This window comes from Balaenoptera ricei, chromosome 7, assembly GCF_028023285.1.
Source record: "Balaenoptera ricei isolate mBalRic1 chromosome 7, mBalRic1.hap2, whole genome shotgun sequence".
Lineage (NCBI taxonomy): Eukaryota > Metazoa > Chordata > Mammalia > Artiodactyla > Balaenopteridae > Balaenoptera > Balaenoptera ricei.
The window spans coordinates 85,684,290-85,711,947 of record NC_082645.1 but is presented as its reverse complement, the minus strand read 5'-3'; the positions used below and the strand labels follow the sequence as shown (position 1 = coordinate 85,711,947).

Genomic DNA, 27,658 nt, shown 5'->3' with positions numbered 1-27,658 from the left:
TGGTTAATTTTCCCTTAATCCCTACTGTGTTTCTTGGGTAACCATGATCATGTGTTTGGTCATTTGGGGTGCATTTTTTAAGACCTTTCAATGTTTTATGTATTTAGATGTATGACAGTTACAGTAGCTTTATTTTTTGTGTGCATGCCAAGACCTATGTTAAGTGTTAGCTGTTATTACTTTTGCTCTGTGGTTTGTCCTTTTCATTCAGTAATCTGTCTTGGAGGCACGGTCATGTCAGTACCCGGAGATCTATCTCACTTGGTAACTGCCCCACAGCATAATAGGAATGGACGTTTACTTTTCTGTTATTACAAATACCTGTGTCTCTCTTTTCTAGAACCTAGCACAGTGCCTTGCACATGTGAGTACTTGATAAATATTTGTGGAATTGACCAAACCAAGGAGTTCCTAAATGCCTTTGACCCTGTTAACATTTCATTTAAGAGATTAGGAATAATAACCACTTGAGGCAGGCTAAAGGAATTTCCTTGAGGACAACTCATATTTGGACTTCACAATTAGGGTGAAATGTGAAAAACATAAAGGAGGGTTTCAATAAAGCTAATGAAGATTAGAGAAGTAGAAAATAAGGGTGAGGAAGAAAGGCTAAAATGAGGCTGACAGTGAACTTGAGAATAGTCTTCCTACGTGAAGATCATTGTTCTCTCGCTACAAAGACAGAAGCAGGAGAAGACTGTGAACACATTAAGCTGATTCAGCCTGAGAATTCTCAGATCAGGATAACGAGATTCCCCCTCCTGGAGACTTGCGAGAGCAATTTGTGTCTCCTCTCTAGGAAGAGTACGGCAGTGGTCTTGTTTAATAGCAAGGGGCTGGAATAGATGACTTGTCAGGATATTTCCTGATGGAGAACTAAGTTCATAATTATCTTTAAGCCCTTAGCTTATGCTATTATAATTGGTTTAGCAAATTCAAAATTCCTAGGGGGCACTAGTTTTGGGTTAATGAATGGGTAAAATGTGAGGGTCCAAGTCATCTATTTAATTGCATTGTTCCTAACTTTTTTTCCTTCACCTTTTAATTGTCTTTCTCTGGAAATGAATTCTTTCAGGTAGGTTGGTGGTTGAAGTTTGCCTTTTAAGTCTTTCACCTTCATTTAGGCTACAATTCCATCAGCATCAGTAGATCATGAACTGAGTCATGGATGGGCTTTGAATGTAGACCTAATTCTAGAAATATATATTCGTGTGTCAGACCTGTGTCCTTTAATAGGACCATTTAAGTTATTCCCTGTATATTCACATTTTCATTTTCCAAACAAACACCACGTTTTGCATCATTTCATCCCAGAGTGGTTGACTAGGCAGAAGTGAAGCTTGTTTCCTCGGTGGCCTTGACTGGTCGCCTTAGCCCTCAGTGTTGTAAAATCTACCCTCCTTTTTAACAACAGCTGCTTCTTAACGCCTTTCTCTTTTTAGTCCTTCCCTGATCATCTGAAGAGACAAACTGAATGCTAGGGTTTGTACTTTTAGCACTTGTTAGTGTAGGGCTGTTAGAAACTGGGAAATCAGAACACATTAATCATGTCCTGCTGTTCATTTATTGTCACCCTGAGTATTAAAGCTGATAAGTTTTGATTGAGGCTTAAATTTTCTTTTGAGGTAGAAAGCGACTTGTGGCTCCATATTATTAAATGAGGGAATCAGTACACCCTCAATGTGATCAAATTATAGATCAGATTTAATCATGATCATGGCAATAATTCTTCGTGTCTCTAATACCTACTCTTTTTTTGTGCTTTCCCTCTCCCCTTTTTTATTGTTTAAATAGCAGCCTGGAACACATTTTATAGATAAAAGTAGTAAAGTTCTTTATGACTTTTCCCTTAGAAGCAATGTTACCACAAAGGTTTTGCTTCTTGGTTGTTATGCAACTTAAAAAAAAAAATTATCTTGAAGATCTTTTCTAATAGATTGTAAATGGTTTATAGTAAGAAGGGAAGAGGGGATTAGAATCTTGATAGTTGACATGAGAATTCTTCTCAGGTTGAGACTATCCCTAAAAGGAAACTAGTTTAAATAAGATTCCAGGGTAAAAGTAAGCCCCTAAGGGCAGGGCTTGCTGAAGGAGGAAAGTAGATAATGAAACTGTACTACTTAGAAAAAATAGGAATGAGAAGGTATTAAAGGGAAAAGAGAGATATGATGGCCAAGCCACATGAGAATGTGGCTGAAGAATTTAAGAAAAGGAATTTCTCTGGAGACACAGATATAGAGAACAAACATATGGACACCAAGGGGGGAAAGGGGGGCTGGTGGGATGAATTGGGAGATTGGGATTGACATATATACACCAATATGTACAAAATAGATAACTAATAAGAACCTGCTGTATAGCACAGGGAGCTCCACTTCGCTGTGCAGTAGAAACTAACACAACATTGAAAAACAGCTATATCCCAATAAAAATAAAAGAGAGAGAGAGAGAAAAAGAATTTCTCATATTCAATTTAAAGGAATTTCCCTCCTATGTTCAACGCCCCGCCCATTATTGATAATCCAATAAAATCTGTTACTTATGTTAGAGCTTTGTGAGAGTGGTTGTTTTTGATTGAAGAACTAGGCCAAATTTTGTTTCTGGATCAACAAGGTATAAGGGAAAGAACAAGCAGTGAGAACTCATGAACTGAATTAATTCAGTGGCGCTTACCCAGCTCTCTCACCCCATTCTAAGAATTTGCAGAAGCCCTGGGGAGGGATTGGATTTCCCCAGGACATGGAATTGGGATTCTAGCAAATTATATCTTTATCTTAAAGAACAGGAAGACTTCAATCCAGGTTACAGTTGTTTATACTATGTAGTACAAAGCTTTCTGAAATAGATAAGATCCGATTAAAGGAATAACATAGTGTATGCCTTTGAGTCATGACCACCCCGCCAAAAGATACATCTACCTGAAGCCATAATTATAACCTTGTTTAGAAAAAGGGTCTTTGCAGGTGTAATTAAGTTAGTAATCTCAAGATGAGATCAACCTAAATTACATTGGATCCTAAATCCAATGTCATATGAGAAGAGATGGGGAAAGGATGCAAAGGAGAAGCCATGTGAAGACAGAAGCAGAGTTTGGAGGGATGCCACCACAAGCTGTGAAGCACCTGGAGCCACCAGAAGTAGAAGAGGCAAAGGAGGATTCTCCCCTAGAGTCTTTGGAGGGATTGCAGCTCTGCCAACACCTTGATTTTGGATTTCTCCCCTCCAGGATAATAAGAGAATAAATTTCTGCTGTATTAAGCCACACAGTTTGTGGTAATTTGTTATGGCAGCCCTAGGAAACTAATACCCATAGTAACTCACCAACTAGATTCACTTTCGTATTGTCCTATAAAGTTCTCCTCCTCATCAATCTTGCCTAATTTTTCCTGCAAAGGAATCAAGTACTCAAGGACAACTTCACTGGCATCACATAACTCAACAATTCCTTGGAAACATTAGGCCATTTTTGCAGGAGAATTAAGAGAATGTTTTGGTTTTTTTAAAATTTATTTATTTTTGACTGCATTGGGTCTTCGTTGCTGCACGCAGGCTTTCTCTAGTTGCGGCGAGCAGAGGCTACTCTTTGTTATGGTGCGCAGGTTTCTCATTGCAGTGGCTTCTCTTGTTGCGAGCATGGGCTCTAGGCATGTGAGCTTCAGTAGTTGTGGCATGCGGGCTCAGTAGTTGTGGCTCGCGGGCTCCAGAGCGCAGGCTCAGTAGTTGTGGTGCATGGGCTTAGTTGCTCTGCGGCATGTGGGATCTTCCCGGATCAGGGCTCAAACCCGTGTCCCCTGCATTGGTAGGCGAATTCTTAACCACTGCTCCACCAGGGAAGCCCCTAAGAGAATGTTTTGAGCAGTGAATGCAGGGATGATGGTGTTGCCGCAGGCTTTGTCGCGTGCCTATTTCCCATGGCAGAGTTGGCAGAGGAACATGGGAGAAGCAAGTCGTGGGTCTTCTGGGCTGCATTTGTAACTGGGATCTTGTTCTTTGAAAATGATTGGGCAGAGATGTTTATGCGCTGCTGATGACAAGTGCTGGAAGGAATAAAGAGGGTGTAATTCGTCAGGCCGTGGAAGTACAGGTTCCTCTTTGAATAGCTCTAAATCAAGTCTTGCCCTCCTTGCCCTCATTATCTCATAGGAAGGAGCTCTGCTAATCAGTTGTGCCTGCATTCCCCCTGAAATTTAAATTTTCTCTTAGTAGAAATGTGCTTTTATGAAGACTTGGAAGTAGTCTTTGTTGGTTGTAATATTTTTCGATGAAAACAGCAAAGGCTTTGGCATGTCCAAGGAAGCAAAAACATCTCTACTTGTAATGTGAACATTTGCTCTTGGGAGAGTCTATGGCTTTTGAACAATTCTAAAGAAATATTGGATAAAGATGAGAGAAAAAAAAAACCCATAAGGATAGAAGTTTGGGAAGCAAAGGTACAGGATATACAAAAACAACTTTATAAAAACACCTTCCTGTCAATGGGAAGTTGAAATATTTGTGATACAGACTGTCATTTCTTTGATAACTGAGATAGTATCTTCTATAGCTTCTAAATCGTTTTGGGTTCCACAACCCCTAGACTAATGAGGCACTTGAACGAATGAGTGGATGAATGAATGAATGAGAATGTATTGATATTAAGGACACAAGCTAAATTTATATTCTCTGTTGCTCTTTGGGCTCCTAAGAGGTTTGTTCTTTCTTCCTTCCTCCCTTCCTCCCTCCCTCTCTCCCTTCCTTCCTTCCCTCCCTCCCTCCCTCCTTCCTCTCACCCTCCCTCCTTTCCTTCCTTCTTCCCTTCCTCCTTCCCTCCCTCCCTCCCTCCCTCTCTTCCTCCCTTCCTTCCTCCCTTCCTTCCTTCCTTCCTTCCTTTCCTTTTTGCTTATTTCTGGATTCCTGGCAAGTTTCCACACGAGGGAAATTGCCCACAAGGAAAGACACTCGTCCCTCTGACACCTCACGCCAGAGAAGGAGCAGAGCTGTCCCAAGGTGCAGCAAACTACAGGAGCCAGAACTTTGCGGAGCCCTTAATTAGGGTCAGAGTGACCTTAGCCATTTCTCTTTTCTGCCTCTTTTGAACGATAGCTACCTACTTGTTGCTTTTCTTCAAATAGGATTTTATGCTTACATTTATCTAGGAATTACCTAGGAAACTGCTAATTTTATTTGTCCCTTCAGCCTGTTATTTCAGGTTAAATCTATAAAGGCAAATTATTAGAGCTGTAACTCGAATCCCACCAATTTTCTCAGGCCTCATGGTAAATAGTATTACAGTCAAGTCCTACTTAAGCAGCTCCTAAATAATCAGGGGCCTCCGTCAATCTGAAGTGTTTTTACTGCACTCTGTTGTTTTGGGGGAGCTGGGGTCGGGTAACAGAGTCAATTAAATAACTTCATCACAGGGAGTTACAAAGAGGAAAAAAACCTTCTAGGACACACCTTCTATATTTTCTTCATTTGTATGTGATATAGTCATATTCAGAATCATTGAGAATTAGGACTAGAAAAGGCCTTAGAAAATGTGATCTTTTTCTAAGGCCATCTTTTTTTTAATAAATGAGGAAACAGGGAGCAAGGATGTCAGTTGCAATGTCTAAAACCAGGAGCTCATCAGGGGCCGCGATGGACTAGAACGCAAGCCTCAATACCCAAAATGACTGTTTGATTTGGTGTAATGGCTTACAGCAATTCCTAGATCATCACTTGTCAAATGAAAGTTCCCCTATCTTCATTACATTTAGTAAAGAAGAAGAATTAGTTGATCAATTTTTGAAAGGAGAATGAAAACAGAGAGCATTTTCTGCTCAGTCTTGAATCAAAAGAGAGCTGTCAATTATCTAGAATGTCTCAAGGCTGCTACGTCTCTGCTCTAAATTCTCTTATGTGTGTTTCTTACTTTTTTTTTTAGTAGAGTCTCTACAGTTAAGAATCCCATTTTATGTGTGGTATAAGTTTCTAAAGACTTCAGATAATTCTAAAGACTAATATTCCTATGGATGAAATATAGAGACAACACTTTTTGGGCGAGGATTAATCTGCTGGGTTAAGGACCCTTTACTGTGCCCTTACTCTGACTGCCATGTTGCCAGCCCTTTTCTACTCTTTTCCTTTATCCTTGCCCTGTTGGCAAACCCTCTTACCAATTATGTTACCCTGGGCAACTAACTTAACCTCTTTGTGTCTCCGTTTGCTCCTCTATAAAGTAAAGGTAATGATATGACATACCTCGAAGGGTTGCTGGGATGATTAAATGAGATAATTTCTCATGTATAATATAGGATCAGGTTTGGCTTCCTATGTGATACAACACAAAATAATGGTGACTCAAACAAGGTAGAAATATATTTCTCATTTAGGTAAAAAAAAAAAAAAATGTTGAAGGCCGGTACCCAGGGCAGGCATGACAGCTTCAATAGCACCTGTGTTTCTGTTCTACTGTCCCTGTACAAGCAGAGCCTGGCTCTTCCTGTATGTGTGGCCCTTCCTGTCCTCTGATGGTCACATCCTCCTTGGCCCTCCAGCATTTCTGTGCCACTTGGGTGGCCCTGTGCTCCTCAGCCAAGCTTTCTTTCACCTGGGGACTTTCTTCCCATTATCAACTTTGAATTGTCCATTTGGAAAGAAGGAGAATTCAATTTACACTTAGATAGGGAAGGTTGATAGGCTTATTGGATTTGTATTTTTACTGCTCAGTTCACAAGAATGTTGCTTTAAAAGTGAGATTTGGGAATTGATAGTGAGTGTGTTTGGCAAAGAGATGATCTTCCTGACATAAAGGTTGCTTACAATGATGGTCAAACTGCTTAGTAATGTTTACTTGTGCATTTTTACAAATGATCTCTGTTTTAGAGATTTAGCAAATATTTGGAAATTTTGAGGTTAAAATAAGGGACACTGAAAATGAGATCCAGGGGGCTTTTAGAATCTTTTCCACAATCTACATGGTAATGTGCATATTTAGATCTAGGAAATGTGAGGTCTTGGAAACTCTCTCTAGGCTCTAAGCTGGATAAATTGTAGGGCTCACCCGTTTTGTTTTCCATCTCTTAATGGTCATTGTTCTTTGTTGCCTGGTATTCAGTGTCTTGAATAAATTTGTGCTGTTTTAAGCCACCTAGTCTGTGGTACTTTGCTATGGCAACCCTGGAAATCTAATATAGGAACTATGAATTTTTAAAAAGTTATTGAAATAATTGCTATAGTTTGCTAACCATTTGTTAAGTTTTTGAAGATGAAGGATAACAGTACATTCTAGGCATAAGGTTTCTTCTAGAAAACGTGCTTCTCAAAATATTCTTCCAAACTATATCTTTTTTACATATAAAAGATTAGTGATATTAGTAAAAGTGCCAGTTGAAGTGAATCAATTTAATACCCCAAATGGTGTGATGACAGCAGAAGCAAGTTAGTAGCTAAGAGTTCTGAAAAATTGTTTATCTTGTCCTATTAAAATTTGACTGATAAAAAATTGGAACATTAAGTAATTTTGAATAAAATTTCAGTTTTATTTTTGCATCCCTAAGGTTCACTCAGTGATGATGATTTTTAGCTTTGGTTGGATACGGATTTTCATTCTTGGTCATTTAAAAAATTTTGGACCAACTGTGTATGCAGAGTACTTCTATCTTGAAAGTAATCTACTAATTCTGTTTGGAATCTTTTTGGATCCTCCTGTCTGAGCAACACCATCAGGGCCTCTTACTCATTGGCTTCTGGTTGTGCAGTGAGGAACAGAGACAAGCCATCAGGAGGTGGGAGGTGGGTAAGACTGAGGTCATTATTTGTTTAGTTCCCTTCCTGTAGACTTGGGCTGGCTGATGATTGAAAATGTCACCACTCCTCTCCAGGTGAACTCCTCATCACAACTCTCTAATTCCAAGGTTGGAAACCTAGGATCTGGAAACCTACCCCTTCTCTCATCCCTTCCAGACAGGGGTAGTAACAGCTCCACTGTTACTAGTCCTAGGGGACTGCCCTGTTCCTTGTGGTTTCCCTATGCCATTGTTTAAACAGTCCCTTTAAAAACCTTCCTGGGATTGTCCCAATTTGATTTTTGCCACCGATTTCCTGCTAGGGTTCTGACTGAACACAGACCAGTTGGTAAACCTCCCTTCCAGTGTTGCAAAACGACATAATCCTGTACAACCAAAGACCCGTGATGGGATGTAGCTCTCCAACCACCCAGCATCAAAGTCCATGTGAAGCACCAAAGACTACTCAGGGAAAAACTATTTTAAAAATTCGGCTCCTGACCAGAGGGAAGACAGCAGAAGCAAGAAGAACTACAATCCTGCAGCCTGTGGAACAAAAACCACATTCACAGAAAGATAGACAAGATGAAAAGGCAGAGGGCTATGTACCAGATGAAGGAACAAGATAAAACCCCAGAAAAACAACTAAATGAAGTGGAGATAGGAAACCTTCCAGAAAAAGAATTCAGAATAATGATAGAGAAGATGATCCAGGACCTCGGAAAAAGAATGGAGGCAAAGATCGAGAAGATGCAAGAAATGTTTAACAAAGACCTAGAAGAATTAAAACACAAACACCTAGAAGAATTAAAGAACAAACAAACAGAGGTGAACAATACAATAGCTGAAATGAAAAATACACTAGAAGGACTCAATAGCAGAATAACTGAGGCGGAAGAACAGATAAGTGACCTGGAAGACAGAATGGTGGAATTCACTGCCGCAGAACAGAATAAAGAGAAAAGAATGAAAAGAAATGAAGACAGCCTAAGAGACCTCTGGGACAACATTAAACGCAACAACATTCGCATTATATGGGTCCCAGAAGGAGAAGAGAGAGAGAAAGGAACTGAGAAAAGACTTGAAGAGATTATAGTCGAAAACTTCCCTAACATGGGAAAGGAAATAGCCACCCAGGTCCAGGAAACGCAGAGAGTCCCATACAGGATAAACCCAAGGAGAAACACGCCGAGACACATAGTAATCAAAGTGGCAAAAATTAAAGACAAAGAAAAATTATTGAAAGCAGCAAGGGAAAAACGACAAATAACATACAAGGGAACTCCCATAAGGTTAACAGCTGATTTCTCAGCAGAAACTCTGCAAGCCAGAAGGGAGTGGCATGATATATTTAAAGTGATGAAAGGGAAGAGCCTACAACCAAGATTACTCTACCCGGCAAGGATCTCATTCAGATTCGACGGAGAAATCAAAAGTTTACAGACAAGCAAAAGCTAAGAGAATTCAGCACCACCAAGCCAGCTCTACAACAAATGCTAATGGAACTTCTCTAAGTGGGAAACACAGGAGAAGAAAAGGACCTACAAAAACAAACCCATAATAATTAAGAAAATGGTCATAGGAACATACATATCGATAATTACCTTAAACGTGAATGGATTAAATGCCCCAACCAAAAGACATAGACTGGCTGAATGGATACAAAAACAAGACCCATATATATGCTGTCTACAAGAGACCCACTTTAGACCTAGGGACACATACAGACTGAAAGTGAGGGGATGGTAAAAGATATTCCATGCAAATGGAAATCAAAAGAAAGCTGGAGTAGCAATACTCATATCAGATAAAATAGACTTTAAAATAAAGAATGTTACAAGAGACAAGGAAGGACACTACATAATGATCAAGGGATCAATCCAAGAAGAAGTTATAACAATTATAAATATATATGCACCCAACATAGGAGCACCTCAATACATAAGGCAACTGCTAACAGCTATAAAAGAGGAAATTGACAGTAACACAATAATAGTGGGGGACTTTAATACCCCACTTATACCAATGGACAGATCATCCAGACAGAAAATTAATAAGGAAACACAAGCTTTAAGTAACACAATAGACCAGATAGGTTTAATTGATATTTATATGACATTCCATCCAAAAACAGCAGATTACACTTTCTTCTCAAGCGCACATGGAACATTCTCCAGGATAGATCACATCTTGGGTCACAAATCAAGCCTCAGTAAGTTTAAGAAAATTGAAATCATATCAAGCATCTTTTCTGACCACAACGCTATGAGATTAGAAACAATTACAGGGAAAAAAAGGTAAAAAACACAAACACATGGAGGCTAAACAATATGTTACTAAATAACCAAGAGATCCCTGAAGAAATCAAAGAGGAAATCAAAAAATACCTAGAGACAAATGACAATGAAAACACGACAATCCAAAACTTATGGGATGCAGCAAAAGCAGTTCTAAGAGAGAAGTTTATAGCAATACAAGCCTACCTCAAGAAATAAGAAAAATCTCAAGTAAACAATCTAACCTTACACCTAAAGGAACTAGAGAAAGAAGAACAAACAAAACCCAAAGTTAGCAGAAGGAAAGAAGTCATAAAGATCAGAGCAGAAATAAATGAAATAGAAACAAAGAAAACAATAGCAAAGATCAATAAAAGTAAAAGCTGGTTCTTTGAGAAGATAAACAAAATTGATAAACAACTAGCAAGACTCATCAAGAAAAAGAGGGAGAGGACTCAAATCAATAGAATTAGAAATGAAAAAGGAGAAGTTACAACAGACACTGCAGAAATACAAAGCATCCTAAGAGACTACTACAAGCAACTCTATGCCAATAAAGTGGACAACCTGGAAGAAATGGACAAATTCTTAGAAAGGTATAACCTTCCAAGACTGAACCAGGAAGAAATAGAAAATGTGAACAGACCAATCACAAGTCATGAAATTGAAACTGTGATTAAAAATCTTCCAACAAGCAAAAGTCCAGGACCAGATGGCTTCACAGGTGAATTCTATCAAACATTTAGAGAAGAGCTAACACCCACCCTTCTCAAACTCTTCCAAAAAATTGCAGAGGAAGGAACACTCCCAAACTCATTCTATGTGGCCACCATCACCCTGATACCAAAACCAGACAAAGATACTACAAAAAAAGAAAATTACAGGCCAATATCACTGATGAACATAGATGCAAAAATCCTCAACAAAATACTAGCAAACAGAATCCAACAACACATTAAAAGGATTAAAAAAAAATTGACTCATTTTCAAGTTACTATTAATATTTTTCTAATAAGGAAATAAAAGCCAAATTATGCAGAGAATTTATTTCATTTTTCAGTCCCCTCCTTGCCCCCCACACCCCCCATAAGATATTCACCTTCTGTCATTACACATATGGGCCTGTATTCTTAACACTCAGCAGAGCTTCATCCTTCAGCAAAGAGCTGCAAGTGGCTTTCTTCCTTCTGATATTAAAAACCCTGAGTGTGAATTCAGGTTGCCACCTGACCGTACTCTCTGTATTGCTTGTATTTTTAGTAATGTGCCCATACCTTACTCAGTCTGCCTGCATTTTAGCACTCTATATTCAAAGCTGTCATCAGAAGGCTGCACCCTATTTAAACCTACTGTGGCTGTTTTCTTTTAAAATCCCTCATTAATATCTATTTCTTAATGTGACATGTACTGTTAACATGTGGGGATTATTTTGATATGACTTCCAAAGTCATAAGCAACTCTTTTCCTGGGAAAACTTCCCAGATTTAAAAAAATCAGTGTATTTTATTTCATCTCTATGGCACTCTCTAGAACATGGTGCTTATTTGTCTTATTGTAAGATCATCGTTTCCTCCCTCACCCCCCTTATGAAATGAGGTGGTTTGAAATAAAGCAGAAGAGACTTTCTTGGGAAGAGACGATCACTGGGAATTTCCCATAGTGATGATACAAGGTCAGAGAATGCTAGAGCTCTGGGGGCCTTAGCAATAATCTAATTGAAAGAGCTCCATTCATAGATGAAGAAACCAAATGAGGCCAGAGTGCTCACTGAAGGATGCACAACTGGTTATTGGAAGAACGAGAACTAGAAACAAGTTCCCAGAATTCTTGGTTTAGTGCTTTTTGTACCACGCCTTACTTTTTTTTTCTTTTAAAGAAAAACATTATACAGTCAATTCTTATTCATTTGCAACAGTTATGGTCTATCAAGTCACTGCAAAGACTGAATAGCAGCTACTGAACCACTGCTCCCAGGGTGAAACAGGGTTAGGGTCCTGTGAGCCTCTGGTCACAACATTTTTGTCACTGGTCAATGCACAACCTTGTTGTATATGTATTCCTATTTAAAGAAGTTTTATGTGATATACATTGTTGGTTCATTAACATTGAACTCATGGCCAACAGCACTATAACTCATGCCTGAATGAAGCTTACCTACCACACATACTTTCTCCATAAGGTACATCACAACCTTCTTTCCCTTGGGAGCACTAGACAGCACTTCAGCAGTACACTTGAGGGACATTTTAAACAGTGAAATCACCAAAGAAAAGCACAAAAATGTGAAAAAATTGGCACTACATAGACCGTGAAAAAAAGACACTTGTTTACAATTTTGGAGAAACCAGAGGCAGAGTGCTGCCTTTTTCACCTCAGCTAGGAATGTGCATGTGGAGCAAATCAAAGTCTTCACCACCCTGCAGATGTCTGCAAATGATCTCGAAAGGGCCACGAGTACTGATTTGGGGGTTTCAGATAAATTTTAGTGATTAGATGAATTTGAAGATATGAAATCCACAATAATGAGGATCAACTGTATATGGAAAAGGTGATTAACAAATCTATGGATGGGGGAGTTCCCTGGCTGTCCAGTGGTTAGGACTCTGCACTTCCACTGCAGGGGGCCAGGGTTCAATCCCTGATCAGGGAACTAAGATCCCGCAAGCCGTGTGGCATGGTCGGAAAAAAAAGAAGAAAAAGAAAACAACCCCCAGCAAATCTGTGAATGGGACAAATTAGAGTACAAAAGAGGTATTGTTACAACACTGGAACATTTTATTATAGAAATAAATAGAATTTCTCTGTAAAGGATACTTGTGTTTAAAAAAAGTTCTGTCCTAATTTCCTTATTTTTCTCAAGGTACCCTCTCTGCTCCTTGTCATGACAACTGTCTGCTTCCCTCCCCATTGCACTGAAAATGCTCCTGCTAGATTACCAACTCTCATAATCTTGCCTAATCCAGTGTTCAAATCTCATTCTTCATCTTACTTAACCTCTAACACCATCTGATCACTCCAGCCCTCTTGAAAGGTCTTCTCACTTAGCTTCCAATGCAGCATGTTCTCGTGGTTTTCTCCTACTCCATGAGCACTACTTCTCAGTCTCCTTGATGGATATTCCTCTCCCCACCCCTACCCCCATCTCTAAGTTTCAGAATGCCCAGAGCTTAACCCTTTGCTCTATTCTTCATATTACTTTCAAGTAGAGCAGGTAGAAGTAATATATATTTAAATTTTTTTTCATACTGGGGTGGCAGCCAGGGGCTAAGCCTAGCCTGCAATTACCACCCAACTGCCTCAGGGGCTGAAAGGAGCACTATCTCCACACAGCGTAATCAAGTCTGGAGAAACACTTGTACTACATGACTCCCAGATTTATAGCTTCAGACTAGACTTCTGTGAGTGTCGGAGTCAGATTCAAATGTTCAACTGCCTGGGAAATGCTGTACCCAGTCATGATGGAGTAAAATGAATTTACCTTCCACTTTAAACAACACAAATACTGGAGAAAAGATTTGATGCAGATGTTTTAAGACTTGGGACAATAGGAAGTACAATTCTGTGATCCTCAAGAGAAGGGAAACCATTGCAATCAAATCTACAGTTACAGGGCTTCCCTGGTGGTGCAGTGGTTGAGAATCTGCCTGCCAATGCAGGGGACACGGGTTCGAGCCCTGGTCTGGGAAGATCCCATGTGACGTGGAGCAGCTGGGCCCGTGAGCCACAATTACTGAGCCTGCGCGTCTGGAGCCTGTGCTCCGCAACAAGAGAGGCCGCGATAGTGAGAGGCCCGCGCACCGCGATGAAGAGTGGCCCCCACTTGCCGCAACTAGAGAAAGCCCTCGCACAGAAACGAAGACCAAACACAGCCATAAATAAATAAATAAACAAATACTTAAAAAAAAAAAAACTACAGTTACGTACAGATGAACCGGTTTGCAGGGCAGAAATAGAGACACAGATGTAGAGAACAAATGTATGAACACCAAGGGGGGAAGGTGGCGGGGGGCTGGTGGTGGTGGTGTGATGAATTGGGAGATTGGGATTGACGTATATACACGAATATGTATAAAATAGGTAACTAATAAGAACCTGCTGTATAAAAAAATAAATAAATAAAAGTCTATGTGTTTGAAAAAAAAAACAAACTACAATTACCACACCTTTCAGTGGGAGGAACAAGGAGGAGATCCCAAGGAGTGGGTGGCAGCTTTGGTTTCTCTGAGTCTTGGAGACAGATTACTGCTCACGGTATGGAGGCACCTAGAAGTCGTAAAGCAGAGTTCCAGAGAGGAGGGACTACACACACAAAAATAGAGCTCCAGAAATATACTTAGGGATCCCATTGAGTTCTTACTAAATACTAAGGCACTCCTGCATAATAGTAAACTTCATGAGGTTGAGCAAAGAGGAAACCAGGCAACTGAATGGTTTCCAAACTCACAGAAGTCTTCTGAGAACTGTTGAAGCTTTTGCCAGCCAGAGTGGAGAACCCTGGTTGAATACATCAAGAAGTCACAAATTAAGACAGCAGAAAAGTTATGCCTTCATAGTGAGGCTAACTTTGTCCTAGAATAAAGGCTACATAGACCCACCCAACAAAGACTGAAAACTAGCTTTGAAAGGTTTGACCTCACCCATAAGTAACATAACTGCCTACTAAAACAAAACCCAGTTTCTTTTTAAAGACAATAAAATCCAGACACTCAACATTATAAAATCCACAATGTCCAGCACCCAATAAAAGATTATTACACATTCCAAGAAGCAGGAAAATGTGACCCATACTAGGATAAATAGCTGTCAATAGAAATAGGCCCAGAAATGATAGCAGTGATGGTATTAGCAGACATGCATATTAAAATAACTAATCGAAAAATGCACATAGTGAGGAAAGAAATCAATGATCTGAAAAAGAACCATGTGGAACTTCTGGTGTTGAAAATCACAATATCCAAAATGAAAAATTCTCTGGATACAATTAACATCAGATTAGACACTGGAAAAGAAGAGTAGTGAACCTGAAGATAAAGCAATAGACTTATCCAAAATGAAACAGACAGAGGAAAAAAAAGACTGAAAAATCCCCCAGAATCTCTGTGATTTATGGACAATATTAAACAGTCTAATATACATGAAGCTAGAGAAACAGAAAAAATATTTGAAGAAATAATGTCCAAACATTGTCAAAATTTGACAAAAACTATAAATCCACAGATCCAAGATACTCAACAAACCCCAAGCAGGACAAACACAATGAAAAACACATCAAGATACATCATAACAAAAATTCTAAAAACCAAAGATAAAAATTTTAAAGCATTGAGGAAAAAGATGCATTGTATATAGAGAAACAAAGATCAAAATTACTGTATTAAGACTTATTTTCACATGCTCTTTGTCTTGGTATTTTTTGCTTAAATAAAGATTGCTTGCATCCCTGCATTTCTGTGGATAGGGATGGTGATTGGGGGTGGTTTACAAGATTCCTGGTTCAAGAGCTCCCTCTGTTGTCAGTGTAGCATAGTGTGGATTTTTTTTTTTTTTTTTAACTCCGTGTATTTGTGTGTGTGTCTGTGTGTGTGTTCAGGGCATTGATGGGAGGAAGTTGTTCTTTGATTTTTTTTTTAATATTCTCTTATCTTAAAGAATCCTAACTTTCCTCTCTTGCTTTTTCCCCCTTTACTGTGCAGTATTCTTGTTTTTTTTCTTAACATCTTTATTGGAGTATAATTGCTTTACAATGGTGTGTTAGCTTCTGCTGTATAACAAAGTGAATCAGCTATACGTGTACATATATCCCCATATCCCCTCCCTCTTGCATCTCCCTCCCACCCTCCCTATCCCACCCCTCTAGGTGGACACAAAGCACCGAGCTGATCTCCCTGTGCTATGCGGCTGCTTCCCGCTAGCTATCTATTTTACATTTGGTAGTATATATAAGTCCATGCCACTCTCTCACTTCGTCCCAGCTTCCCCTTCCCCCTCCCCGTGTCCTCAAGTTCATTCTTTACATTTCACTGTGCGGTTTGCAGTTTTCTTTTTTTTAATATGGCAATTCCATATTTAATTTCTCTGAGAAAGCACCATACTGTATTCCATAGCATCTGCACCATTTTACTTTCCCACCAGCAATGCAAAAGGGTTCCAGTTTCTCTATGTCTTCACCAACGCTTCCTTCCTTCCTTTTTTTCTTTCTTTCTTTCTTTCTTTTTCCTGCTTTTCTCTCTTTCTTTTTCCTTTCTTTCTTTCTTCCTTTCTTTCTTTCTTTCCTTCTTTTTCTTTCTTCCTTCCTTCCTTCCTTCCTTCCTCCTTCCTTCCTTCCTTCCTTTCTTTCTTTCTTTCTTTCTTTCTTTCTTTCTTTCTTTCTTTCTTTCTTTTCTTCCTTCCTTTCTTCCCTCCCTCCCTCCTTCCCTCGCTCTCTCTCTTTCTTTCTTTCTTTTTATATTTGCCATTCTAATGAGTATGAGGGAGTAAGTTGTTTTTTACATGGGAGAATCATCCGTATGTTTGCATGCAGGCAGGAAAGATCTGGGAGACCAGGAAGTTGATGCTAAAGGAAGGAGAGAGGAGAGGTGCTGGAGCAATGTCCTGGAGTTGGGAGAGATGCTGAGATCCCGAGCAGAGGGGAGGATGCCCTTAGCCAGCAGCCTGGGTGTTTATCCATAGTCGCACTGTGCAGTTTTCTAAAGGCACTTCTCCATTCTCATTAAAGCCGCCCCTCCTTTGCCTGGAAAAGTTGCCTTCCCAAGACACCACCTCGAGTCCTGGACACACCTTAAGTCTCTTCCATCATCTTGCTCTGATCCACAAAGACTCTTTCCTGGCATTTTCCACGTAGGGTGTACTTTCCCTTCCTGTGATTTTAGATCAGTCTATGGCCTTTTCCTGCTTCTCTCGAGATTCCCTGCAGTCTTCCCCAGACTGCCCTTCTCCCCATGGAGACTTGGGCAGCAGGAGCGTGAGGGTAGCTTGCTGGGATGTGGTGTTTACATTTTTACTTCCGATCATTTGAAGTTTAGACACTGTCTTTTATTCATGCCAAGGGCATGCTTTTATGTAGTTTTCTCTGTTATTACTATTTTTTTTTTTTTTTGGAGGAATGTGTTGGGAGATATGAACTGACATAGCAACAATTACCTCGGTTATAAAATTTCTTAGTTCCTCACCTTTCAAAATTTGGGCAACACTGTGAATAAAAAGTTCTTTCCAGGAAGAGTTGTATTCTGCTAGAGGCAGGATTCAATTGACCTCTGAGGGGCCATCAGAAAAAGAGTCCTATGAAATCAGGACTGATTCAGGATCATTTCAGAATCCATACTGATGATGCTCTGCTAATATCCATTTACCAAAAATTGAGATAAACATTTGGGAAAATATCTATTGAGTATGTTGAGGATTTCCATTCTCATATTTTTTATTTTGGGGAGCTGGTTTAGAATAGAATTCCCTTGTTCCAATAAAGGCAGCAAGAGCTCTTCAGGGAGGAGAGGGTCTGCCAGGGTTTCCTCTTGCTTATTCATGTTGCCATGTCATGGCTCTGATTCTGGTTTAAGAGTTCACTGGAAATACCTTTGTGTACAAAGATTATAATGAGATATTTTACACTTTTTTTTTGCAAAGTCATCAACATCTGATGTGTATTTTACAATTTTAGCACCTCTTAGTTTGGGCTAGGCATATTCCAAGTGCTTAATAGCCACATGGGTAAAGTTATGGGTGATTTAAGAGTGTAATCAAAAGTTATTAATGTTTAAAATATATAAAACTAAAATATAAGCTCACTTATAAAAACATGTGTAGTAGATTGGACTGTTCCAACTTGTCATGCTTCCCTTGTATTAGAATTACTCACCAAGGGCTCTTGCCCTGTAATTTTTTTTTTTTTATAAATTTATTTATTTTATTTATTTATTTTTGGCTGCATTGGGTCTTCGTTGCTGTGTGCAGGCTTTCTCTAGTTGTGGCGAGTGGTGGCTACTCTTTGTTGCAGTGCACGGGCTTCTCATTGTGGTTACTTCTCTTGTTGTGGAGCATGGGCTGTAGGCCCATGGGCTTCAGTAGTTGTGGCACAACGGCTCAGTAGTTGTGGCTCATGGGCTCAGTAGTTGTGGTTTGCGGGCTCTAGAGCACAAGCTCAGTAGCTGTGGTGCATGGGCTTAGTTGCTCCACAGCATGTGGGATCTTCCTGGACCAGGGCTCAAACCGGTGTCCCCTGCATTGGCAGGTGGATTCTTAACCACTACACCACCAGGGAAGTCCCTTGCCCTGTAATTTTGAAGTTCATCCCACTGAAATGAAATATACTTTAAGCCTCTTCCCTTGATATGAAAAGAACATTTTCTGGGTAGTCACTGACCCAAGGAAGATAAAAGACATGTGGAACAGACCTACACCCAGCCTGCAGCCTAGATCCTGGAATCCAAGGACCAGATCCCAGAGCCTGAAGTCCACCCTAGCCAGGCCAAGTTGCGGTCAACCTGCAGACCTGTGAGTGGGAAATAACTGCCTGTTGTTTCAAGCCATTGGATTTTTGGAGTGGTTTGTTACATAGCATTATTGAAGCAGTAGCTGACTAATACATTACCTAAAATAGAAGCAGGAGGGCAAATACTGACCATCTGTCAGGGAAAAGTCCTAAAATGTCCACTAAATGCCAACTTATGCATATCAGATTGGGAACCCCAAGAGTTGGGGCTAATAACTGGAGCATCTAGTCATCAATTTATCTCAAATATCCACACTTGTAGCAAAAATCAGGAATTTTTTAAAAATAGCAAATCAAAAGGTAAGATGAGATCATATAACATTCTCTACACATCCCAAACCAATATTCCAATCCCTAAATCAAGGTAATTAGTGTCATTAAAAGTTGGTCCCAAAGAAATATGTCCAGTGGTTCACAAATATGTACCTGATAGTTCTCTAAGTTTGTTTCTATTTAGCAACAATAGCGAGTTTACATTCGTAGATGTCTGCACATTATTAAGTACTTCCACTCCATTAACTTACTTCTGTTCAACATCCCTCCAAGATAGTCAGAATAGGTTACCCCCCATTTTACAGATGAGAAGACTGAGGTTCAGTAAGGTATGTAGCTTGCTTAAGGTCACATGGTTAGTAAATAGTGAAACCAAGTCTAGATGCTATCTCCTTCGAACCAGCCTTACTGTGTTTTTATTATCTATTATTATCTGTGTAGACATTTTTAAAATTATAGATTTCCTAAAATGAAGATCACTGTCTTCTCACAACACCTTCCCAAGGGTCTAAGGTTTGCTACTTAATGTACTTATCATAGTGTAGGTGCTCAAACAGTAGGAAAAGCATTAGTTATGGAATAAAAAGTCTATGCTGATGCTCCACTAGCCATTTCCAGGTACTTTAATATTAATAGCTCTACGAACCTAATGTGTTTTAGTTGGTTTGTTTTGTTTTTTTGTATCATATGGATTTATAAGTTGGCAAGTATTAATTTGATTATAGCAGGGCTTTTCCAAAGAGGTTTATCTGCATACATCATAATTGTTGACTCATTAATGCACATGAACTCATGCTACTTTACCATTTCTTTGTAAATGAAGGCTATGTCATTTTTACTTCTTTATGCTTGAAGTTGATGGTATCTTACCTGGTATCTACAATGAGGAACAGCACCGTGCAGTCCCCTTTACCTCAAACACGGTGAAGTTCTATCAGTGAAAGCGTTCTACCTACCATGTTTCCTTTAACAACGTAAGGAATCTACAACAAGCAATGGCTTGGTTCTAAAGGAAAACCTTCAGCTACTGGGGATGATTTCATTTAGCCAATAGTTGCCATCTTGTTTACAAGGAAAATACAGCCATTTTCTTTACTGTGTATACAAGTTCTGCAGAGCTGTTTGTTTGGTTTTTAACAAAGACAATACAAAAATAAATTATACCTCGATTTGGTTTAGGTAAGCAATCTTTTGAGCCAGCTGTATTACTAACTGATCCATCATTGCTCTGCATTTATGAGGTACATAGTTTATTCTCTCACTTGCCACACAATAGGCCATGCAAGTTAAAGAGCTCCAAGTTTCAAGGACTGGAGTTTTTGGGTGCCTGCCAGGACTGATCTGTTTAGCAAACAAGCTGGAGGGTGCTTATTAGTAGGTTGTGGCTTGCAGACCATGAAGCCCCTGGGGCCAGATACACTGATCAAGTGGTGGATCTATATTCCAGCGAGGCCATTGGATGAAAAGGGGAATGGCACCACATTACTAAATATGCTTCTCATAGGCCTTAATTACGCCACTGTAAATGAGTTCTTTTGTAACTCTTTCTGTTGGTCCAGAAGACAGGTTATTAAAGATTAACATAGGAACTATTTTTCAAATTAAAACGTAGCAATTCTGATGAGTTACAGCTATATTATTCATAGTATAAGAACAAGCCCTGGTTAGATTGGGAAAGTGAAGAGTCATATTTCTAGTGGAACAAAACACATCTTATTTTCTCCAGTTGCATTTCTTTTTTAAAAAATTGCTAATCTTCTCTGCCCCCTGCTTAGATTTTTGTTTCTATTGAGTGACTCAAGGTGGCTTGAGGCTTTAAAATTAATGCCTGGTAGAGTATCATTGAGGCCTTAGAAGAATGAAGTTAGTCTGATTTTTGTTACATCAAAAAAAAATCTAGATAATGTCACCTTTTGCCATTCTTGGTCTCACACATTTTCTTCTGTTGCCTTCACTAGTTTGCCCTAAATTTTAAGGCAATAGCATAGAATGTACCTTTTGAGTGTTGTTATATTTTAATAGAAGCTGTTTCAAGAATACAGATGCATGACTGGAGAAATTTTTGAGTCAGCCCAGTATGTCATTAATAAAACCATTTTTTGTCTCTTGCTCTGCTGTTGATTGGTTAATAATTTGCTCTTATAAAGTTATGAGATAGTTATCCATTAAATACCAGTCTCATAAAGTTATGTACACATGTGGTGTAGAAGAAGAGAGACTTGGGACTTCCCTGGTTGTCCAGTGGGTAAGACTCCACACTCCCAATGCAGGGGGCCCAGGTTCGATCTCTGGTCTAGGAACTATATCCTGTATGCGCGCTGCAACTAGGAGTTCGCATGCCACAACTAAGAAGCCCGCATGCTGCAACTAAAAGATCCCTCATGCTGCAATGAAGATCTCATGTGCCACAACTAAGAGCCAGTGCAGCCAAAATAAATAAATAAATATTTTTTTTAAAAAAGAGAGAGAAACTTGAAAACACAGAGCTATATGTTAAAATGATAATGAGTGACCCTAAATATAATTTACATTCAAGGCAGAACCATCTATATTATAATAATGTGACAAAAGAACAGCATAAAACAGTTTTATAAATGCAAATGATATTTCAAACCCAAATTTGAGAAATTCTGGTAAAGGGACCAAACTAAAAACAAATTTACAGTTTCACAATATTCTTGGACTTACTTTACCATCTGTAATATTGGCATGACTAAAGTAATTTTTAGTTTAGGAGGAAAGTATTTACATAGAAAAATATCATCCTAAAAAGTGTGGCTATTATGTCAACTGTAATTATTTAGTGTCGATAAAATTGGCCATATTTATTTTTTACCAAAACATTTAACCAAAACCAATGCACCATAACAAATACCACACTTTTTTCTTTATATAAACCTCAAACCATTTTATTCATAGCAATGAAACGATTCTTTATTTTTTATTTCTTGACATTGTATATGTGGGTCATTTTACTGTTTTAAGAAGTTCATCTGATGGAAATTGGCTACTTTGAAAGGTGCTTAAGCTTGTACAGTTTGGGCATGCAAGTTTCATTGGGTCCAAGATTTCAGAACCTAGAGTAAAGTAGATAAAGTAGGCTGTGAACTTGAAGCATAACTACCTAAAATGCATGGGAAGCTGAGATTCCTCTTTTCAATTGCTGTCATTTGTTTCAATCCGACACATATTTTTGGGCTCTCTGTAATGTTCTTGCTTCAGTGCTTGATTCAGGGGAGACCAAGATCTGGTCCCTGCTTTTGCAGAGACACCGTATTGTGTCTTTGCTCATGCTGGGCCCTCTCGCTGGGATCCCCCCTGCCTTTCGGTGACTGGCAAACTCCAACTGACCCTTCAGAGTTCACCTCCTGGGAGGAGGAGCTTTCCCTGCCTCCCCTGCCCCAGTCCTCTGAGGTATCATGCCCTTTGGGCTGCCTTCAAGTGGCTCCATGCTGCATGCCCCTCCCACTATAGTTATAAGTTGATTTTTCTGTCATCCCCACAACAAAGAAACCCAAACATCTGTTGAGTATTTGCTAGCTTATGGGCTAATTCTATTATCAAGATTAGAAAAATCACCTTCATGGACCAAATGAAGAAAAGTTCTCCCCCTTCTTCTCCTCTCCAACCTTCCACTTCTAAGCCTGAGCTCCTATGTTCTGCCCAAAAGGTAATTTGCTTCTTGGCCAGTAATGTGACCAATGAGTTAGATACCTCTCAGTACAGGAGCCCGCTGGGGAGTCGGTTGGGGATTCAGAAACTGTGTGAAGCCATTTCAGAAGCTTGGTCCTTTCCAGTGTCTCATACGAGTGTTTCTCTATGTAACAGTATCAAAACACTGAGCATGTAGGGCTCTCACAGTCCGGCTTAGGATATCAGATCGGAGAGTCCTAACTGAGGCAATACCAATCCCACTAGTGTTCTGGGACTGGCTTACCTGTGTGCTGGGGTGTTGACCCCTCAGGCTTGAGTAGGACCAGGGCTGGCTGGAGGCTCCAGACCCATCACTTCTGCCCGGGAGCAGCTTTGTCTACTTCCCTGTGAACCATACACATAGTATCGTTATCTATGCAACTCGATTGGGAAGCACTGGTTGGAGCGATGGTTTCTAAATCTGGATCAGGGTCAGCATCACTTGGGGGAACTGTTAAAAAAAAAAGGCACCAGATTCCCAGGCTGCCCTCGGGTTCACAGAATCAAATTCTTTGACTCCTGGAGCCAGGAAATAGGCTCTTAAGAAACTTCTCAGGTGACTCTCATGTTGTAGAGATCAAGGTTCGAAAACATCTGGATTATAAGTGTGGGCTTTAGGATGAGATATGCCTGTTTCAAATCATGGCTCCATCACTAATTATTGCATAAGTTGTATAAACTCTTTGAGCCTCTGTAAAATGTAGATGAAAACACTTACATCATGCAGAGAAGGAAGTACATAGCACCATGCCTGGTCTGAAGGAACACTAAATAAATCATATTATTTAATATTAATTTATTAATATTATTTATTAATATAATTAATAAAAATTAATTTAATTTATTATATTATTTTATTAATGTTAATATTATTAATATTATTTTATTTTATTATTTTTTATTGTTATTATTATTTATTATTGTAATTATTATTATACACTTACTGGTACTTTAATGACCAGAGTTAATGCACCTCCCATGGCCCCTCCCATTCCTGGGTTTCTTTATCACTTGAGGTTAAGGTTACTTAATGACCATCCCTGGGTCACATATATTTAGCAGTTTAGGGACCTCTAGAGATGCATTTGCACTTACCTCTCTTACCTTCCACCTCCAGGGCACAGAGTTCCAAGGTTACAGCACAGACAATGATGACAGAGAAGAGAATCATGCTAACCAGCTTGCCCATGCGCGGACCCTAGCTTTACCACCTGAACCAACCTGGCTGTGGCTAATTTTGAAAAGGGAGAAATAGCACTCAATATATTCCACAGGTAAGGAAAAAATAAGCACTTTTATTTCCTTTGCTAACATAGATAAACATTCGTATGTTTTAATATATAAATATATTAAATTCTCATTTAAACATTTGGCCTTGCGTTAAATTCTGCCTTTGACCAAAACATCTTGCAGTACTAATAAAACCTTGAGCTTCTGCTAGATAAGTAAAATCTTCCTTGGTGAAAATTAAGAACAGTGCTATCTTCTATAAGGTTTTAGAAAAAAAAAAATCAACTACAGAAAATGATTAAAAGGCAGAACCACTTTTAAAGATAAAAGTTTATAATTAGCATGGAAGTTCTATAATTTAAAATGGAAAGTTTGTGAAGCTATAGGAAAACAGGATAAACTTCATCTACAAAATAACAGGTTTCATATGTTAAAAATGTCAATCATTTAACCCAAAGTGAACCAATTATAACACATTTCCTCTAATGTATGGGTCTGAAGCTCAGAGGTAAGCCCACTGACTTATAGGAAATAAGTCATGTCCTTAATACTAATAACCAAACTTTTGCCATATATTGCTGTCTAAATTGATAATTCCAAATTTCGGTTCCATTCAAGTTATTGGGTTCAGTATTGTTATTTTAATAGGGTAGGAGCACTTACGTAGTATACTGCATTGAAGTTTGTCATCAATGTAATAACCATGTATCACTTATATAATTGTTATTATCCAGACAAATATGTTTTTCATAGTCATCTGGGATCCATTTAGAGTAGCATAACTCCTGTTTTAACTTAGAGTTAGCTTTATTTCCATATTATTTCACTTCTGTATATCAAAAGCATACCTTGCAGCTTGACAGGTAATAAATTGGTATTGTCAAAGAACTGTCAATCATTTCAGAATAGATTCTTCTAATCAACTGGCATGAACTTGATACATGATAGATAGCTTATCAAGTGTCTGTTTGGATTCTTTCATTTGGAGTGTGTTGACTGAACCTATGGCATGAGGAAACTCGATCTCAAGCTAAAGTAATGGAATTTTTGTACCTAAAATATAAAGAATTTGGGGGGGGGCAGGGAGTAAGGGAGTGTAGGTGATGAAATACTTCACTGTGCAGTGCCAACTCCTTTTGCCCCCCAAGAGTTAGTTTAAAATTGGGATCACTGAGTTCCAAAGCCCACTGCACTCCAGGAAACAATTTAAACTATGCAGTGATGTGAGTATCATTTTATTCATGGCACATGACAAAGAAAAATAAATTTGACTACCAGGAGTTTCCTTTTAGAAAACCAATTGGTTTTTACCAGCATGATCATATATCTGTTCACACTCCTGATGAACAGTGGAGATAGCCCACCGACTGCCTTTGGGATTTGCAGTAAGTTTGGGATACCTCCCCAGCTATTCTGGCATACTCCACACTAGGTTTCAGTTATTAACTGAAATTTTCCCAGTGGTCCACTAAGTAAAATGTGGAATTTATTCTCCATAACTATTCATGATCCAAAACTAAGACTTCAGTCAGATCTCTCTCATATATAAAGAGAATAGGAGCCTAGAGCTTTCCATGAACACATCAGGTCAAAGAGAGCCCGTGATTGCTTCAATTGGTTTGACTGTTCATGTGCTAGCTTTCCTTTCTCTGAACTTCTTCTACGCTGTATTTTAATATAAGTTGTTTTGTTGTCACATTTGTGTTTGTGTGGTTTTATTCTGCACCCAGTTTATTGAAAGCTCTTGGGTACAGAAATTGGGTCCTGTATTCCTGCAACATTGGATTAGAAACATAGTATTTTAAAAACATTTATTAAGTGAATCATGTGAATTGATTGCAACTTGTCTGGATTACTTAGAGATCTGCTTTAATTTTTCCCCTTACATATGTATGCATAAGCACATTGCATTTATACCAAGCCTCTAACCCCAATCAACCACACAGTAAGAATGGAGTTACCTGTAAATTCTGGGAGACTCCTGGCTCAGAAAAACCTGTACAGTTAAATGAACTAGAGTAGAATGGGTAGAATACTTTTATCTGAAGTACAGATAAAAAGATCATGCATGTGTGTGTGGTGGGGGGGTCATATAGGGCTCTTGAGGGAGTACAGTATCTGGATAAAGGCATTTTCCCCATCTGAGGCTCCGTTTCCAAACTCCTGTCACCCGAGTCATATTCTTGCCAAAGACACAAAAACGGTGGTCAATGTTGGGTGAATATTTCCTCTGCTTACAGACCTCTAGGTTGGTGTTTCTCCTTGTATTAGCGTTTCCACTGGAGATTACTGAAACTGATTACATCATATTCTGGAATAAAAGGTTTTACATTTTTAGGCTACCATTTGACTCCACGTTATTTCAATCAAATCAAGATCAGTCTAGAGAAAGGGAAAGTAACATTAGCATGGAGGAAGCACCAACTCCACAGAAGAAATACAAATCAGCATGCAGTACATTTTAACAAAATGATCATCACAAAAGATTACAGACTCAATGGAAAAAAAGAAAACCACAGAAACCTTTGTCTGTACGTGAAGCTTAAGTATAACCGTCGTTTGCAGTTTAAATCTATTCCTAGATATGCCACCTGTCTTCTTGACACTTTAAAAAAGTATATACATTTTCTCAAAAGTTGTTCTTTACTGAATTAATAATTTTTACAAAAAAATTGTTATGCATCCTCATGCTTAAAAGTGAAATATTCCTTAAAGATTCTAAGCGACTTATACCATAATATGTATAAAAACTGCCCTCCCTGCAACTCCTCCCTCCCCCTGCCAACTAAATTGACAGCTAATCTGAAACTCAATAGAAATGTTCCTATTTAACATTGTAAGTAGTTGATCCAGAGGATTTGGAAATTGCTGATATTAACTGAAGAGAGGAAAGTAGGGCTGTGGTCTGCTGAGCATGCCTGAGTTGGTGGCAATATATGCCTTATCCCAATCAATACCTTCAGATTCTTTAAAGTTGCACAGAGGTCATTCAAAACTGCTATTGATGTAATGCATGGGTGTGTGTATCCCTTATTTTAGGTTACATACTTGAGGTGAGGTAGCGATATAACTGCTTTATTTATTTATTTTTAAAAATTTATTTATTTATTTTTGGCTGCATTGGGTCTTCGTTGCTGCGCGCGGGCTTTCTCTAGTTGTGGTGAGTGGGGTCTATTCTTCGTGGCGGTGTGCGGGCTTCTCATTGCGGTGGCTTCTCTTGTTGCAGAGCACGGGCTCTAGGCACGTGGGCTTCAGTAGTTGTGGCACGCAGGCTTCAGTAGTTGTGGCTCACGGGCTCTAGAGCGCAGGCTCAGTCGTTGTGGCGCATGGGCTTAGTTGCTCCGCGGCATGTGGGATCTTCCCAGACCAGGGCTCGAACCCGTGTCCCCTGCATTGGCAGGCAGATTCTTAACCACTGCACCACCATGGAAGCCCATAACTGCTTTGTTAAAAGGATGTGGACTTTTAAGTGCCATAGCTCTGGAAAGTGGGGGTAGTTATAAGGCTGCTGTCTGTCTTCAGTAAAAATATCTGCATCCCACTCCCACCTCCATCCTCAAGCGTTGGGTAATAATACCTACAGCAGAACAAAGATTTGTCTAATGAGTTATGAAAGTTGTTTCTTTTGAGAACTGGGCCCTGCTCACAGTAGAATAATTAAGTAATCACTGCTATCGTGTGAATCCAGCCTAAAATTGCAATGTTTGGGTCCATATGGGAACAATTTGGCATGGGAGATAATTACTGAAAGTATAAATGCAGTTTAATTCATCAGCAAGTGGTAACGACATCAGAGACAATTGCCCATCATCACTCTAATTACCTGATAGGGTTTATTAAGCACCCATAGGCCACTAGCTCTATATTATGGATTGTACTATCAACTGAAGTGGGCAGAGACCTTGCCCTTTGGGCACTTACAAGAGAGAACAGATAGCAGATCGTCAGAT

General features: G+C 39.2%; 1 protein-coding gene across 2 annotated transcripts in view; it reads left to right on the top strand.

Annotated features, from left to right (window-relative positions):
- Positions 1–23,743, top strand: part of FTCDNL1 (formiminotransferase cyclodeaminase N-terminal like) — a 129,482-nt gene extending 105,739 nt beyond the window's left edge. For both annotated transcript variants that reach the window (XM_059927334.1, XM_059927331.1), the window contains one exon: positions 23,596–23,743. In XM_059927334.1, coding sequence (XP_059783317.1) covers positions 23,596–23,630 — 35 coding nt within the window. In that variant the 3' untranslated portion in view covers positions 23,631–23,743. The remainder of the gene's footprint in view (positions 1–23,595) is intronic.
- Positions 23,744–27,658: the final 3,915 nt, after the last annotated feature.